The sequence below is a fragment of the Excalfactoria chinensis genome, chromosome 1, assembly GCF_039878825.1.
Source record: "Excalfactoria chinensis isolate bCotChi1 chromosome 1, bCotChi1.hap2, whole genome shotgun sequence".
NCBI lineage: Eukaryota > Metazoa > Chordata > Aves > Galliformes > Phasianidae > Excalfactoria > Excalfactoria chinensis.
In genome coordinates, this window is record NC_092825.1 from 133377150 (window position 1) to 133396227 (window position 19078).

General features: G+C 38.3%; 1 protein-coding gene across 1 annotated transcript in view; it reads left to right on the forward strand.

Annotated features, from left to right (window-relative positions):
* The window catches only part of EFNB2 (ephrin B2), a 45313-nt gene extending 28320 nt beyond the window's left edge, over positions 1–16993 (forward strand). Inside the window, exons 3-5 of the mRNA XM_072356065.1 lie at positions 10661–10753; positions 11515–11628; positions 13185–16993. Of these exons, the coding sequence (XP_072212166.1) occupies positions 10661–10753; positions 11515–11628; positions 13185–13567 (590 nt within the window). The 3' untranslated portion in view covers positions 13568–16993. The remainder of the gene's footprint in view (positions 1–10660; positions 10754–11514; positions 11629–13184) is intronic.
* Positions 16994–19078: the final 2085 nt, after the last annotated feature.

A 19078-nucleotide genomic window follows, 5' to 3' on the forward strand; every position in this document is an offset into this window, starting at 1 on the left:
ATCTCCTTTAAAGTAGACAGAGATAGTTGAGCAGAAAATCTGTTATTATTTCTCTGTTCCTTAGGGAACAAAATGAAAGATAGGAATGCTCCGTTTGTTAATTGATGGTATGTTGTGAAAAGATAGATTTATCCTTCCTCCACATCCCCCAGGTATTCCAAACAGATATGGAATTGGATGAAAATGAAGAATAGTTATTTGTGAGGAAGAATGAATTATTCTGGAAATACTCAAGAATTAATCAGGATTTAGAATTTCATAGGAAGCTGTTGAATATTTTTAGTCACTTTGCTGATTTTATTAGTTTCCTTATAAACAATTTATACATCATGAAAATACAGCATATTAACAAAGAAAAGTACAATACTCTCACTTAAAACTCTTTATATGTATGTATAGTACACATAGTACTTTGCAAAAAAACATCTTAAGCCCTGATCTCCAACAGTTGTATATATTTTTACATTTACATAGACAACTTTGATATGATTGTGTGCAGTAGGAGAGGGTTGGGATGAACGTGTTGTTTATATGCTTTACATTCAGACTATAAGTAACTATTTAAATAGTGGGGATGTATTGTGGGGAAATACACCATGCTATGAAGGAAGTACTCTGAACTGAAACTGAGAAATACACTACCATATTGAAACTCTTTTAACTTTCATTTAACATTAGTTAGGTGATGAGCATATATCTGTCAAAGTGGGGTATTTCATGTATCATGTTGCTGATAATATATCTATGTTACAGTATTCTAATTCCTGAAATAAAAGACCAAGAAAACATAAGCATTTATTAAGGCTTTAATGAAACTGATTTTAAAATATATGAAGTCATTTTCCTCTTTGAAGTCTTTACGTAGTTGAACTGATGGGAAAAGTATTTTTGTTCGAGAACTGCATTAGCCAAAGCACAGGATTGAAATGGCTGAAAACAGGGTTACATGTCAGTTTATATTTTCTTTCCTGATTTTACTCAGTCCTGGAAACTTTGGAGGAAGAGTATTTCAGCATTAATTTCTGGTAAGTGTAACTATAAGACTGAGCCCTAAAGGGCAGTCTTCCAGATGTTGTTTTTTTTTTTCAGTCCCAAAGAAATCATGCAAATATTTTTGTGAGTAAAACCAGGATTAAGCTTAAGGTTGTCTTAGCATTTCTTGAAGAACAGTTTCTACTAAGCGGGTAAGCCTGGTATAAAAGCATGTTCAGGCCTTTGTTAGCAGAATTTGTTGATTAGATGACAGAAAAACATAACTAAACTGCAACAGCAGACTTGTCTTTATGCTCACTGATCTTCTGTGAGAGAAACAACTCTGAATCTGAATCCTGCCTGGGAAACTGAGACGAAATTGTTTTTCAAGTATTACATTTTAGCAAGTAAATGCATTAGACTGCTACAGTGCAGTTGTTCACAGAATCACAGAATGGTTGAATTTGAATGACACCTCCCCAAGCAGGATCAGCTACAGCAGGCTGTCCAGGATCATGTCTGATGATGGAAACTCTGGAGCCTGCCAGGACAACCTGTTTGAGTGCTCAGTCACCCTCACAGTTAAAAAAGGTTTTCTTAATTTTAAACGGTGTGCCCATTGCCTCTTTGTCTGGCACTACTGAAAGCAGCCTCAGTCTTTGTTACTGTCTTACAACAGGTACACACATGGCTAAGATCTCCTTCAGCTGTCCCAGGCTGAACTGTCCTGGGTCCTCACCCTCTACTTCAGTCTCTTCATCATCTTTGCAGGCACTTGCTGGATTTTCTTTGCTATGTTCTATCCTTTTCAGAATGGGGAGCCCAGGCACAGCTGCTGCTCTCCAGGTGTCTCAGCAGGACTGAGTACTTGCAAGGGATCACCTCCCTGGACCTAACAACAGCACTCTGCCCAGTGCAGCCATACAGGGCTGTTGGCTTTCTTTGCTGCATGGGTGCATTGCTGGCTTGTGATTGATTCGGTGTCTACCAGAACCACCACAGCCTTTTCTGGAAAGCTTCTTCCCAAGTGGTTACCCCAGCTTGTGCTGCAGCTCTGTGATTCCACGTCTTCCAGAGTCTGCTATGTCAGACAGACATAGAAGAATTCAAGACATTACTGTTTAAAAAAAAAAAAGAAAAAAAAAGAAAAAAGGACTAAATGTCCTGTAGCATCATGAAAATTCAGGTTGTTTTTTTTTTCAGCAGTGTACCCTCATTAAGTTCCTCATAAGTTTTTTAAAAGTTCTAAGCACAAAGAAGCAGGCAGCAAGCGAAACACTGCTTCATTTCTGATCATCTTTGCCAAGTGCGCAGTCATCCAATAGTATCATAATTGATCTCAGTACTGAGGTGCCAAACTCTGTGTTGCTGAAGGATAGTTAGATGATGTAAATAGCTTTTTGTGTTTTGCAATAAAGCGCACTTTTGTTGTGCTTGATGTAAAAGCGGGAGATGAAGGTATTCTTTTATTGGAGCAAACATGTGGAAAATTGCTCTAGATTGTTATAGTACAGAGCATCTCCCCTGAAAGGAATGAGGTTCATCTATAGGGCACACTCTGACTGTGGCATTTTATTGGGGTTACTGCTGGACTCTGTGTGGTCAAAGCAAATAACGTCATGTCCCTCTAAACTGTTGTAGCCATGAGACCGGTGCATTTTCTCATCTACAGTGTTATATTCTGAACTGTCACTTGGCATTAACTCAGTCAGCGGTGAAGTCCTACCACCTAGAGATGAACTCTGCCTCAGAATGATGTTTTCCACTTCAGTGCTACTCGTATAGCAATTACTGGGTCATTAATATCATTGCATGCAATTAGTGACAGTAGAACGAGCAAGAGGTTTCTTATTTATTTAATATGAATTTTCACTATAACCCTTTCTTATCCAAATACTGCAGACAGAAATGTGAGATTTTCAAGAGAGATGAACATCTTCATAGAGTAATGTTGAGTTCATATGATAAAGAATACAGATGTTTGTTTAATATTAAACCCTCTGGTTTTGTTTCGTGCAAGGCCACTTGTCATTAGTGACAATCAGTGTAACTTGAATGGTAACTAATTGTGTTAGTTCTGTTCAGCTGAAGCAAAGCTCTCTGTGGTAGCAAGAAGGTATTCTCATCCATGAGAGCCCTTTGCCTGCAGTGTGCTGGGAGAAAGGATAAACTATATAAAAAACACTGCTCATGCCTGGTGAAATTAACTAACTAGTAATCTGTTTTAAATGTATACATTCTGATATACACTGAATATATCATAATTAGTGGGCTTACATCTGCCACAGTTTCTTCAGTGCTCACAAATATATAATTTGTTTATGTAAACTAGAATCAACCATGTGTACGGTAGATCATTATCTGAAAACATTTCTCAGAGTATGTGAAATGTACAACTGACATACTTTGAGAAATGCTTAGCTGTAATGAAAGACAAATTGTCATCTGTAGTGGCACAATGTTGAGATGCTTTTAATTTTTATTTTTATTTTTTTTCAACGTCTGAAAACCTTTCTGAAAGAAAAGAGACACAACAGCAGTGAAGTAGATAGGTTTTTGCTGTGGATGGGTAGATGCTGCGACCTTCTATATTGGATACTAATGTAACATATGATGTACAGTTTAGAACACTTAAGATGTGATGTTCCTTATCCAAGAGATAATGTGGTGCTGTTTTTAAAACGATGGGCGGCAGAAACCAGTTAGAGCTCACAGCCTCTTTGGTACAAGTTGCTTATTGTCACTTTTTCCCTTAATGGAAAGTTTTTGTTTAAAAAATGAAATGAAGGGATTGTATTCTTCCTATACCTGTACTCTTGTTGTGTGATGCCATGTCCACGTGGAATTAATGGAGTCATTTTGAGTATAGGAAAGGAAGGGAAACTGCAAGTTCCCTCTTCCTATTTTGTGCTTAATTCTTTAGTCTTTGGGTGTTCTTTCTTTAGTCAGGCAATATGAGATTCAGTAAAGAGACTCTACAGATTTCCAGAGGTGTTGCTGTAATTAAACAGTTTACATTTACAAGATATATACTAAGGCATTTTAAAGTACGTTGTACATTACAGACCGATCAGCTCTGTCTCGGTTGTGTCCACTACACTGCACCCTCAAAGAATTAAACAGTAAAAAAAAATCTACCCCGCACATGTCATATGAATATAAGTAGAGAATTTTAGGGAAAATTTTATAGAGAACCCCATTAGCCACAAGTCCATTCAGATTACCACCAGTCACGTCATTTGCATTTGGACAAGATACATTTCAGAGTAGTGGTTAGGGAAGTGAATCACAGAATTCCATTGTGGAGCCTTTGCCTTCTTCCAGGCAAGAAGAGGCCTGTTTTTTATTTTATTTCATTTTGTTCTGGCTTTAGTTTAGTGGGCATTGCTGCTTGCTTGCTGTGCAGAGTATAGTTTGTGGGTCCTGTTTAGATATCAATTTGGAGAGATACAACATAGGACATAACTTAAGAAAAGGATGAGATATGAAAAAGAAGGGAAAATTCTTCTTGTCCTTCATTCACATAGTAGTTTTGTCACACGCGAAGAGTGGGAAAAAAAGGCTGACTGCAAAATATTTAGAATACACCATAACATTTATTTTAAGAGAAATTATATGTTAATTTGAAATATATATATATATATATATATATAGAATAAAACTGAATCAGTGAGAATTTCTGAATGATCTTTAGATTGAGAAAAGTCCTCATGAAATTTTGCTGCCACTTTGACTTTGCAAGTAGGACAAACAAAAAGCAGAGGTGTTAAAAATGTAATGAAAGATGACTGGTAAATTGTATTCTGTTTATAGATACTTAATGATTGTTTTGGTATTGTACATTAGAAAATATTAATTGAGCAAATACAGTTCATTTTTTGTGTATATATATATATTTAATTAAAGATTTTCTCTTTGTTGCTCTAAGATCAGTAGAAAAGGTGGGATGCAATTGTGTTGTTCAGGCATAAAGAGTTAAACAGAAGTCCCCAGCCTGCAGATAGAAATGCAGGCAACATGCTGATAATACTCTGTGCAACTGTTCTTAATGCATTGAAATATTACCACTTACAGTCCATGTTTGAGACCACTCCTAGTTACATTCTGGGAGACATTTTCATTCTAAAGCAAAAAGTAAAGGTTTCATAGTCAGTCTAAACTTTTGTAACTACATACAAGGGTAGACCATTAGTTACTAGTAGTTTAAATTTGTATATTTATCTTTGTTTAAACTTTATGCAGCTCATCCAACACCAAGTGTTTGCCAGACTACCTGTTCTTTGGTGAGTGGCCTGAGCAGTTTTTTTTTTTAGCTGCCTCAGATCTCTGTACAGGTCTGGCATTGCTACTAAGTGAAAAGAGAAAGAAAAAAAATAAAAAATAAAAAAATAAAAAAAAGGAATTTAATTTCATTTAATTAAAACACTCTATTACCTCAGCTGCCTTGTTCTTCATCCCTGGCTAGTCTAGAAACAACCTCTGTGTTGTGATCTGTGATTTGTGGTTTCTCAGTGTGTGATTTCTTGTGTTCTTAAACTTGTCCCATAAATTCAGATAATTTATGTGAAAGAAGAATTATTTATTCCATGCTTTACTAAGAAAGTCATTAAAAGTACTGAAAGCAGATGAAAGCAGTCAGAGCACAAATACATGATGCCTGGCCAAAACAGTGTACTATAACTTCATACAATTTAAAAAGAAAAACCTCAAAAGGTTTTACATGTTCTTAATAATGCTGTGACTGCATATTAGATCAAGTGCAGCTTTGTATTAAGAATAACTTCTTACTACTGTTGAATCTATAGCTTTTGTGGTTTTTTGTTCCTGCAGTGTGTAGGCTTTTCCATTCTAAGCACGGAAACAGCACAGCTGTGAACAAGTGCAGATGGATAGAGTTTTTACGTCTTATTTAGCTCTGCTTTTTAGAAACCTATTTTCTGATGCTGACTTTAAGGAGAATCTAAGATAAAAGACGTGACAGTCACTGCTATTAAAATAGTACTGATCTAACTCAAAGAAACTTGTAATTCTCACCTTCCTTCTTAACAGACCCACACCAGCAACAATTCTTATTTTGATGCAGTGCTGAATGGCTTATGTTGTCCACACGCATGAAACCAGTTTTGCCCTAACCCACACGCTGAGATTACTTACTCCTTCCTATAGTCTGTGGCTTAAGGTTCGTTTAATTTTCACGGGGAAATTATGTACGACGGTCTGAATTACCCTCCTCAGGCATGTAGTTCACTTCATATCCAAGGTCCAGAAATACATGTGTTGTGAAGTTGTCTTGGTTTAAAGGATGTGACATATAATTTGGCAAGTGGGTAATGTTTTTCACTATCCTAAAGCATAAAAGTATGGATAATTGCGACAGAATTAAGTGGTTGAGGTTTTAGTTTACTGGTGTTTCCTGTTAAATAATTGCGATGGTGTTTTTTAATTTTGTAATCTGTATTTTTAAGAGTGAGGGAAGATGAATTTTTGTTACTGTGCCTTCATTTCTAATCTCTTTGTGAATGAAAAGCTATACAGGCACAAATCCAGCAGCTTAATTCTCCATCTGATTAGAGCAATGTTACCAACCCGATAGGTCGAAAACAGCCAAGATCTGTTCAGTGGCTTAGCCTCCTGGGAGGCAGTGTAATAACAATCAAATGAAGACATATTAAAATGTAATATTACTTCCTCTCCATGGGGACTGTATAAGAATCATAGCCAGAAACTATTCTAGTCAGCTGATTCTGTTTTGCTCACTGATTCTCTGCCCCTGCATTTATGACTAATGCATTTCATACAATAAACGGAGCTTGTGAAGTTTTAAAAGCAAATGAATGTAAAGCATCAGTCATTGATTTACATGAGTTTCTTTCTTAACTATATATATATATATGTGTGTGTGTATGTATTATATATGCATTTCAAAGAAGGGAAAGCAAAGCTGGCATGAAATTCTTTGGTTCAAATAAATTTATTTATTTCTGCCTGTGTTAAATGAGATTATATATTAAGGAAGTGCTTCATGAAATGGAAAGTGTATAGTTTCTTCTCCAAAGTAAGACTGCGTTGGCAAACTCTTAGCCATAATTTCATATGAATTCATTTTTTTCGTAAAGTTGAAAGCCTAAACTTGTATTCCTTACAAAATGACAGCTTCAGTTGTATTCGAGGAATGCAGATACATGGTGCTCATGTAGATCTCAAACATTAATTTTTACTTACTACTGAAAAAATATCATCTAAAAATTAGGATTTTGTAAAAAAAAAATCTTAAAATTAATAGATACTTAATAATAATATTGTTACTGATACTTAGTTTTAGTTTCCTGTGTCTTTCTGTATTAATATAAAATGAAGCGTGGGATCCTGAGAAAATTTAATACTCATGAGAAACTACACAGAAATGATTAATTATTCTTATTAATGTTAACATTTAAGTAATATCTAGTCTTAGCACAAGGTCATGCGTATGTGAGTAAATTCCTCTAAGTATATCCATATTTGGACCTATAAGTTAAAAAAATGCTCTTTTATTTATACACATGTATGTAAAAATAAACTGAATGGAGGTTCTAAAATTTGATCTTGTAAACAATTGAAGAGTAGCCTTTCCCTCTTAACATAACACAAGGATCCTGTGTTATGTTTCTGTGTTCATAGCTAAATATGTATCCACAGACACTTTTCTTTCTCCTTTTTTAATATCACATCAATATAAGCCGAGATCCAGGTACAGCATTGCTTCCCTGCAGAAGTGTGAGTGTAATTGAGAAGTTTGAAGGCAGCAAGTATAATTTTCACTTGAAGATCAATATAAAAAGACAGCGGAAAGCATTTGAGGAATATTTTGTACTTGTTCCTTTGTTTGACTTCTGCACACTATACTGTCAAGGGGTATTAGCAGTATGAAACTGTTTTCTCTGATGTCCCAGATTACTTCTCTCTCTCTGTGCCACTTTTCAAAGCTTAGAAGTATGTGCTTAAAACTACCCACATTCTTCCTGGTACGCTAGGGATATGTGAGGTTATATTTCGATAGTCTTAATGAATTTTGAAAAATAATTTCCTCCAGTGGCCTTGGGTAATTGTCGGTTTAATTACAGGGAGAAGCTGAGATGGAAACTTTGCTTTGTCACTGAAATACTCCTCTTTGAAAATTCTCTGTTCCTCAGGATGTAGCGCTCTCTACTCTGAGCTATAACATAAGCTTTCAGAAAACCCCTTGAAGAACTGTGGAAAAAGTGAATACTTCTGCAAATTCATTCATCTGACATCAAAGCTATGAAAGCATTCTTTTAGCAAGCAAGCGAGGCAGATTGAACTCTCACAGGCACACAACCAGACTCATTGTATGTTTGGTCCCTCTCATTTGGAGATTGTATTTGAAGTAATTTTGCATTCTTTTTGCTGTCTTACTTTCTTATTCTGTACTGAGGTCAGACTGCATCCTCTGCATCCTCTGCATCTTATTGAGATCTCCTGCTCTGTAGGTTAAATGGATAAGCCTTTAAAGAATAAAAAGGCATTGATGTTCAGAAGAAGCAGCACTCTATTCAATTAAAATCAAGTAGAAGGTGGTTAAAGAGCTGTGAACCCCCATAGCCTAGTTTAAGAAGCAAATGAAGAATTACAAAAAAGCAAGACAAAGTCAGTGTTTATTAGTTGTACTTTCAGTTGATGCTCAGCTTTGGTATTTCTATTTACTTCTTTTTTCCCTTGTCCTTGTGCTCTGGTACATTGGCAAATAGGTCATAAAAAACACTTTCAGCAAAGACACATTTGATTTATGTCCAGAACTGGTTCTTAGTATTGATTTTTTTTTTCTCCCTCTGGAAAAAAACAAAAGAAAACAAAACTATATGTCTCCATTATTTTCTGAGCCTGGCAATGCAGTGGCACATTTCAGATCTGTTTTTATCTTAAATTACTCATTGTGCTATTTTGTATTTTAGAAGTCTTCCCAAGTCTGAAAAAAGCAGTAGTTTCACGTACTTCCCTTTTATGAGGGGGTTGGGGAATGGGGGAGGGAGAGAACAAGAGGAGTAACTGGGAAGACCTCTGTACAGGGAAACGGGAATTTTAGGAGAAGAAAGCATGGTTTGGGAAGGTTGTATGGTGGCTGTAATTTGAGTTAGTCACAAAAGAGGCAGGAGTGGAACAAAACCAAGAAGTAGATCAAAGGCTAGGAAGCAGGGTTCAGCAGTATGGGGTTTATATCTTTACAGCTAGAGAGAAGATTAGAGCAAGAAAAATACTGCCATGGGGCTAGGAAGACATTGTGAAGGCATAAGGAAATATACATTGCCTCCATTTGAAAGAAAATCCCCAAGGAAGCAGAAAGAGAAGGAGAGAGAATTAAAAACAAAGATCTGAACAGTGTGAAGCCCTTGTTGAATCAGATCCCTAGCTGAAAAGAGGGGAGGCACACGTAGAAAAGTGCTGCTTAAGCTGTTTGCCAGAACCGCAGTGAGCTCTGCTCTCTCGTTTTCCATTTGTTTTCTCCAGTTGGTGGCCTGGTATCGGTGTGCGAGCATGTGTCTGCTTGCTTGTGCATTTGGGGCCTTGCATACATAGGTCCAAGAAATGACAAGGGTGCAGGCGAGCACATGATTTGAGACCTGCTGGTGGGGGTCATTGAGGGGCCGTTTCCCTGCCTGGCTCATGTGAGGTGTCCCCATTGTATGAGCCTGGCCTGGTCTCTTTGTAGGCACCCCACTTAGGTCTGCTGTGCCAGCATCGTGGCTGGGCATCTGACGGCAGCTGGGGCCTGGTACGGCTCATGGTGGCAGTGGTGCCTGGTGCCCAGGAGCTGCCGAAGGATTTTCTGGCAGCTGACAAGATATGCAGCCCTCGTGGTGGTGGTGGTGGTGGTGGTGGTGGTGGTGGTGGTGGTGACTCAAACCTTTGGACTCTCCCCAGGAGCTGTTTTTTGCACACACGTCAGCTTGTAGTGACAGGATTGCGCGGGGGTGTGCGGTCCCAGCAAGTGTGGAGATAAGAGAGAACAATATAAACACAGGGGAAAGCACCCGTTTGTTTGCATGAGCTGGAAGGTTTTTTGTGAGAAGAGAGTGTGTGTGTCCCCACCAGCCTGCCCCCAACAGGGAAGGCTCCTCAATGCTGAGAAAAGTGAGATTGTACTTTCAAATATTAAATGGTTTTCCAATCAGTGCAGAATCTCAGCTTTCACCTGGGTCTTTTGTATGCTTTTGCTTCTTCCAGCAGGAGATTTGTAATAGAGGAAGCAGGTGTAACGTGGTGATTATAAAGATATTGTTGAAAAAAAAAAACAACAAAAAAAATACCAACAGGGCGAATTTCCAATGCTTTGCTCTTTTGAGGCTGCCAGGGCTTCCCTTTCAGCTGACTCCATTACCTTTTAGCAGGTGCTGTGTTTTCGTCCAAGTCAGTCAGTCAATTGTGTGCAGAAAAAAAGTTGCTGGGTAAATTTGAAACCTTGATAACACATTCCTCCATTTGTATGTATTGTACAGCTTACCAATGTATTCATTCCTTTGGCTTTCAACATTTCACAACTTTCCATAGGTCAGCCTGAGCAAGAAGCACAGATCTCAGTAGATTGAAAGATTTCTGCTTTCAGACACTCATGTTCACATTACTTTGCCTGTTGATTTCTCGATTTCATTTTTATTTTATTTACTTTATTTATTTTTTTTTTTTTAATCAGCAACATCAAATGGGTCTTTGGAGGGCCTGAATAACCAGGAGGGAGGGGTGTGCCAGACAAAAACCATGAAGATCCTCATGAAAGTTGGACAAGGTAAAGACTCATCTGCTGTTTCATGAAACCACTTTGATCGGTCTCAGTGTCCTTTTAGTTTTCAGGCTTCTTTTGCAAGCGTAGAGCAGAGAGCCAGCTGAGTCTAGTGTGGTTGTACCTCCCTTACAGTCTGAAAGCAAAGCCTATTTTCTGCTCCTCAGCTACTGACAGATTTCTTCAGGAGGAGGGTTGGTGTAATAAGATCTCTTCACTGGAGAGCTCCCTTAGAAGGAAAGGTCACCTGGGAATTACACTTTTCAGTCATTTTTATTTTCATTTTAAAAACAAAAGCCACTACTGCGCTGTTCGAAATTATTTAAAATACATGAAAGGAGGGAAGCTAATATTTCTATAGTTTGCTTGTTATGAATTCTGATTACAGAGAGGTTTTTGTTCATTGTCTCTTTTCATATATAGATAACCTATTGTGCAGAAAGAAAGAATTATTCTTCTGAGTTGAAGTTGGTTTAGTAGTCAATCAACTTCCTCAGTTAAAATGAAATGTCATCTGCAAAGCTTTTCTTGCCAATTACAGGAGTCCCTATAGTTTCTGCAGATGGCCTCACAATTTAAACCTCTGAAATAACTAATATAACCATTTTGCTTTAAAAGGAAAATTACATTCTTGTATCTCTTAGTCCTTTGCATAAAGATTCTTCTGTTCAAAGCTATCCGTGTCTCACAAGATACCTATAGCCGGCTTATAAAGCTTAATATCTTCAGGCGCCTAAGCTGCAGTGAGTCGTTTTTCTCTCCCACAGATCCCAATTCTGCAGGGTTACCTCGGAGCACAGACCCGACCAAGCACCCTGAACAGGAAGCTGGTACAAACGGGAAGAGCTCCACCACAAGTCCCTTTGTGAAGGACCACTCAGGTAGGTTCTAGGAGGTTTCCCCTGGAAACAGAAAGGCTCTAGCAGATTCCTGTTTGTTCCCAAATATGAGTTTTATTAAGCATTAAAATGTCAGAAAGGCAAATGTTTTTGAATTGAGATGACACAGAAACCAGTTCTGATGCTCTCATGGATAGAACTTTGGAGCTCCTGGTTTTGGCAATGGCTGCTCTTTCCCCTCTTTCTGCAGTAAAGTTAATTACATCTTGTAAGAGTATCACTCATTTACAGGAAAGTTTTTGGATAGGGCATTCTCTGAGCAGCTTTACGATGGTAAATGCTGCCTTACATTTAGTACTCTGGCAGATGAACGAGTCTTTCTGTCTTTCTCTTCCCGTATAATACATTATCAAGTGGTTCTCGACAGCCATTTATAAAGTTTATTTCGAGACATTTATAATTCATATCCTTATCTTTTAACTGACCATATAAAGTCTACATATGATTGGCCAGTCTTTCACTAAATGGAAATATTAAAATAAAAAATAAAAAAGGATAAACAGATAGGGTGTTTAGGGGCAAAAAATCTTGAGGATGCATTTCAGGTATTATGAACAAGAAAATGAATAACTTTTAAAACACAAGTTTTCTGGAAGAAAATTCAGTGAGCTGGAAGAAATGTTACAAAGCAAAATATGCTGACAGTTGATTTTGGGGTTCCCAAAAACGGCTGCATATTTTCCTTGCTAGCTGCATCATTTGATATGACAGTTACTGGGCAGGCTTTAGCCATTTCCTGCTGAGGTTCCAGATGTTATGAGGACATAGTATCTGCAGCATTGTTCCACATGTAAGAGAGCATTAAGAGAGGGAAGTCAGTTCAGATTTTCAAGTGAGAAGGTCTCAAGTAAATGTTGATTTCATTTTTGTGACAAAAAATGTGACAGTATTCAACAGGCTGTTCAGCAATTGAGCCCTTCCTGACTACCTAATACGTGCTGTTATTTTCTTTTAAATAAATGTAAGATACATAATATAAACAGATATAGTCCATAACCATTTTGCCCATCTTCCACGCTGCCTCAAGCTCTTTTGTTTCATTTGTAAGCATGAGGACTCCACATAAAGAGGCACTAATGACAGTTAAATCAATATCGGAAGAACAAAATAGCAGAACTGTGTGACACTGAACAGTACCAGTTGTTTTGAGAATTACCATTTCACTGTGTTAATTTTCCCCTTGCAGTCCTATCCCACCCCTTTCTGCTGCCCTGAGCTGGCCGGCATCTGTTAAAAGATGCCTTGTGCATCAAAGGCTGCCTTGTCAGTGCCAGTCCTTGCTGCTGATGGATGATGATGTATGAAACGGGGTGGCTTGGGAGCAGCACAGAAGTGAGACCAACAGACACAAAGTCTTGTTTAATATTGATTGCTGACTTCGGCTGTTTGCATTTAGCTATCTAACAGGGTAATTGGTTTGTCAAAGTATAGCTGTCAGTTAATTCTTCTAGCTTTGCTTACTCTACACATTTTTAAGCAGCGTAAACAGGTCACAGGATGGCAATAACTTCTGTCTGTTGTATTTCTGTTCTTTCCAGGATCTAGCACAGATGGCAGTAAGGCTGGGCATTCCAGTATACTGGGTTCAGAAGTTGCCTTATTTGCAGGAATTGCATCAGGGTGCATCATTTTCATCGTCATCATCATCACTTTGGTGGTTCTATTATTGAAGTACCGGAGAAGACACAGGAAGCATTCCCCACAACACACCACAACTCTCTCACTTAGTACATTAGCCACCCCAAAACGCAGTGGCAACAACAATGGTTCTGAGCCCAGTGACATTATCATTCCTCTAAGGACTGCAGACAGTGTTTTTTGCCCCCACTATGAAAAGGTCAGCGGTGACTATGGACATCCAGTGTACATAGTTCAAGAGATGCCTCCTCAGAGTCCAGCAAACATTTACTACAAAGTCTGAGAAACACTCCAGCAATTCTGTGGTACAGTTGAGGCGTAGAGGACACTCACTGGTCAGATGCTTTCTGTTGGGGTTTGTGATGACGCCTTGTGCGCTAGCATTGACTCAAGCACAGAGGGAAGAAGGCAACAGCTCTTTCTGTGAGAGCCAACTCGAGCTGGACAGCTAACCTAGTCTGTAGAATTCCTATCTCAGTGAATTGGTATTCACTAAAAGCTGGAAGACTTTTATGTAGAAGATGCCCATTCTGATTGCTGTACTCTTGTTACATTCATCATCCTCAAAGCCATGTGCTGCAGGCCTTCAGGCATGTACAAAAGCCAAGGGAAGATGGAGTGATCCGTGGATGTTAATAGCTCTAGGCATCCTGGGAAGGTGCTGTAGGATATCAAGCTTGAAATGCAATCTTCTGACTTTTGTGTGTCTCTCTCAGTGCATACTGGATTTGTCACACAGACCTTGGTGTCTAAGTAAGACTTGCTAGAGTTCTCTTGCTTTAGTCCGTCACTGTTCCATTTATTTTTGTTATTCAGGGCTCTGCCATCCTTCACATAAGATTTTCTTTCACTCCACCTCCTGAATCACTAATGGAACATTAATGTTTAGAGATGCGTGCTCCATCCATCTGCTACAGCAGCCTCACTTGAATGGGTAATGCATTTTTAGAAATTGTGTCTGATAGTAAGGAGCCTTCCAGCCAAAAAGTTAGGCTGTCAACAAGTCAAGAGTAGGACTGGGTGGTGGAGGGAAGGGCTGACTGCGGTTGTGATTGAATGTCGCTGCCTCAAGAATAAAAGCTGGGAAGAAAAAAAAAAACCTACATTTAGGTAGCATAGCACTTTGATATGCTGCGTTTTAAGAGGCAAGTAGGAGACACAATAACACGTGCAGTGACTTAGAGCTGAATTTGAAGGAATTCATGGTTATCAAATACCAGTGTGCAGTAAAAAATAGTACCTTCAATACAGTAGAACAAAGGGGTATTGTTAGGAAGTGAACAAGCTTGGAGGGGACAAGACAAGAGCAAGGATATATTAGGGCAGGGCTGTTGCGGTACTGGCAATAAATTATACAGCTTCGAAGCTGTAGAAAAAATGTAGTCTGCTTCGAAAGACTTTTAAGCAGACTCAGCTGCTATACTGTCGCGTTATACTAAACACAGGGAAAGCATTTAAGAAAATAGCAGAGAGCCAAATCTAACCAAGGTGATTATAAGCCAACAGGTCAAATGAGCTGTAATGCAATCATTGGTAAAGTTCTGGGGAAAAAAAAAACAAAAAACAAAACCATTCTCATCTCTTAAGAGTAGAACAATATTTTTCTGACTGAGCCTTTTGACACTTTGGTTTATCCTAGTGCTGTGCCTGCACAGTGCCTGTAGGTACTGTAATGGGCACAGCAGTTAGTTGGTGCTCTGTGGCAAAGTTAAAGCACATACGGCAAACCTCCTGCGGTCCATAAGAATAAAATAAATAAATTATGACGCTGAGATGGAGAAGGAAGATATGTCTTATTTATAGTAGCTGTATAGAACACAAGGGATACAAAGTGAGAGTTTTTCTTTCTTTCTTCCTTTTTTTTTGTTTTGTTTTGTTTTTACTAATACATGTGTTGAGATTGCACAGAATCTACACCAGAAGATGTGAATTTCATGTGCGGCAATTACATAGTCTTAACTTGCCATCATTCTACAGATGTCTGTGTGTGTGTACATGTACATATATATATCTTTATGTATGCATCTGTATGCATACATAAAAAAGAAGAGACCGATTCTGGGGAAAACAACCACTATCCAAAAATAATGGTAATGAGAGCATATTAAAAAAATAAATAAGTAAAAAAAAATCCAAAGCCCTTTAATGGCACCACATAAGAGAAAATTGGGAAATAGGCCCAAAGCGCCGTCAAGTCACATAGGTAACAACAACAAAGTGTGCCGGCATATATATTCTGTGTTGTGTTTTCCCTTGCCTTATGGACTGAAGTGTTCTGTAGATTTCATTGAGATTCGTAGGGAGAGGGAGGGGTTCAGGTTAAAGTTTTCTCTTTAACACGGCTGTTCCCCTATGTCTCCCACCCTGGGGAGGAAATAAGAAAACTCTACTTTTATATGTGCTATGCAAATAGACATTTCTAACATAGTCACGTTACTATGGTAACGCTTTGCTTTCTGATTTGGAAAGAAAATGTAGCAACAGCATTTTGGGGTTCTTAGATCTCTGTTGAGCACCTGCAAGAGAAAGAAAAAAAAAAATTAAAAGAAAAAAAAAAAAAATCTGTCATAGAAATGATCACTCTCTGTTTCCTGGACCTGAAAATGAGGTTGAGATGTTGGTCCAAATGAGAGAAACAAAACAAAAAATCCCAACCCATGGATCTGTGGAAGGTTACCATGGTGACTAACTACACTACATATGTAATTCTTTTCAACAACCCTTCCTTTCTGTGAATCCATCCATACAAGGTTCTCTTGTAAGTCATTAAGATTTTATTTTGGGGGAGGGGGAGAAAGGGGGCGGGTTTGCTGATCCTGATTTTTATCAAATTGAACCTATGCTTCATCATCAGCTGGCTACATTCTAGTTATGTACTAAACTGTGAAAAAAAAAATAAAGAAAGAAAATCAGACGAATTGCTCAAGAGCAACCTGAAACCAATTGAAAATAAAACGTACTGTGTGTCTGCTTTGTGTCTGGTGCAGAATTATGACAATCTACCAACTGTTCCTTTATTTGACGTTGGTTCAGCTTTGAAAATTACTGTAAATGCCTTGCTTGTATGATCATCCCTAGTCACCCGACTTGAAATTTGCACCATCATGTCTAAGTGAAGATGCTGTAAATAGGTTCAGATTTACTGTATATGGATTTGGGGTGTTACAGTAGCCTTATTCGCCTTTTTAAATAAAATAAAAAAAAAAAAAGAGAAAAAAAGAAAAAAAACACATGAAAACAAGACAAAAATGGCTTTTCTTAACCAGATTGTGTATATAAAGCAATGTTGGTTTTTTATAAAGTCTGAGCAAGATGTTTTGTATAAAATTTTGCAATGTATTTAGCTACAGCTTGTTTAAAGGCAGTGTCATTCCCCTTTGCACTGTATTGAGGAAAAAAATGGTATAAAAGGTTGCCAAATTGCCGCATATTTGTGCTGAAATCGTGTACCATGAATATTTATTTAAGAATTTCGTTGTCCAGTTTGTAAGTAACACAGTATTATGCCTGAGTTATAAATAATTTCTTCTCTCTATTTTTTTGTTGTTGTTTCGTTTTATTTTGGGCTGTTTTTTTGTTTTTTTTGTTTGTTTTGTTTGTTTGTTCTGTTTTTAAACTAGCCGGTAATAAGTTTGAAATCTGCTTTAGTTCCACACTGCAATTAGCTCCCAGAAAATGAGAATTATGAAAATCACATTCCACGTCTGTTTCAAACTGAATTTGTTCTTAAAAAAATAAAATATTTTTTTCCTATGGAAACCTTGCCTTCTAAGTATGTTCTTCTTTTTGTCAGATATTTAAGTAAGAAAGGCATCAGGCATGCCTCTGCAAGCCCCTCCTTCGTTTCCTCCCTGTCTCTCCTCACGCATCTCTCTACCTTGGGTTTCTCCTGGTTCATAAGCAAAACAAGCTCCTTACAGCACACACTTCTGTTCACCTTATTTTTCAGACTATTGCTTGCGCATATCAATGGATTTAAAACACACAGAAGTGAGTGAGTTCGTAGCAGGCGCGGTAACCAGGTTGTCTGGATCATCTGGGAGGTGAGATTATAAACACGCAAATGATTCCTAGAAACTATGTGGAGGATTTATACTGTGGGCAGAGCCAGAGGAAAACAAAACAAAACAAAACAAAACATTATGTGGACACTTCTGGGCACGGTTGCTGCTCATGAAGAGGAGAATCAAGCCTGGGACGTTGGGGCTGAGTAAGGAGGGGAAGGAGGTGGAAGAAGCTGGGAGGAATGGGGAAGGAGATGGAAGAAGCTGGGAGGAATGGTGAAGGATTAAAAAGAACATGATGTCAAAACATCTGAGCGTGTGTCTTTCAGTGGGGCTGTGCAATGTCCCATCCCTGTGTGAATAAGGCACTCTGAAGTAACCCGTTGTCAAAGCCAAGCTAAAGAAGATTGGTGCCAATGCATACAGGTGACACAATCCTTAACACAAATTTTATGCTTGTGTTCCTCTAATTTTCACTTGGTTAATCAGTTCTTGCGCTTAACAAATGCCTTAATTTCTGGGAAATTCCAATCACCTTGAAAGTGAAGGAACCATCTTTCAGCAAGTTAGCAGTGCATAAATGGCATGATCACCCACGGACTAACAAGTGGGAAAGGTCTGCAGAGGGGAACGATGCATTTGTCACTGTAGCAACTGATACACATTTTTCATTGAAGAAAGGCAGCAAGTTATTATAGTATCGGTCCTGCAATTCCTGTTTGTCAAATTATTTTTTTTTATGACTAGTCAGGGAAAAAGTGACTGACTACAAAGGTAAACTTCAAGGCATTGTATGTGTGTTGCAGTAGCACAAGTGTTCTCAAAGCAGATTTATGCAGGCCCTAGAGACTACTAACAGTTGGGCTTAGCATGGCCTCTTGCTGGTGGAGCTCATTTTATCAACCCAGTTTACAGAATCAGTGCTGGAGGTTGACCTTAGTGGGCAATTCAAACTCAGGCTCCCCTCCTGCCTCTGCCAGGTATATACCTGGGAGAATTCTTTCATCCAGCAGAAAACTGTGCCCATGGTGGAGTGTGTGAGTGTCTGCTGACTTCTCATGTAAATCACTTGGGCCTAATGCTGCATTTATGGCTGCGAGTCAACTCAAAGGAAGACTTGGATGTATCATTACTGCTCTCCCCACTTTGTGCCTGCACATGGGGAATTTTACTTGCTCATCTTGGTGGGTTGCAGTGAGGGTTGCCATGTGACTGTGTGGCTCTCATTAATGCTGTGGTCCACACTAAAAGCTTTTCTGATACATTTTGTCTGTTAGAACTGCAAATCCTTAGCTTATTTAAGGTTTAAATTGATTGCTTTATTTTAGGCCTTGATAAACACCCAGAGTGCAGTGATAAAATTAATTTGAGTCAAGCTTACACGTCATTTTCATTTCTGTGCCTCTTTTTTTCCATCCATGATAAACATTATTATATAATTACAGTATTTATAGCTAGCATGTATACTGACACCCCCACACACCTATTTTTGTCACTGTTTTAGCAATAAGGCAATGGAGAGTAGCTATAAATGAGGAATGAATGGTTGGCAGCCCAACTGTATAGATGTACTTGGGGAAAAGGATGCTGTGTTAATGGGAGGGCCTTGCACGCACATTCACACATAAAATTGAGCCCCCACTGACTCCGTTAAACTCATTTTAGTTAATGATAGTAAATGCTATTTAGTAAATAGCATAAAGCTATTAACTTATAACCTGTCTTTTATAACTTGCAGAGGAAGAAAAACATCATACTTGCATTTTGCACTGCTGCTGACACTGCACTAT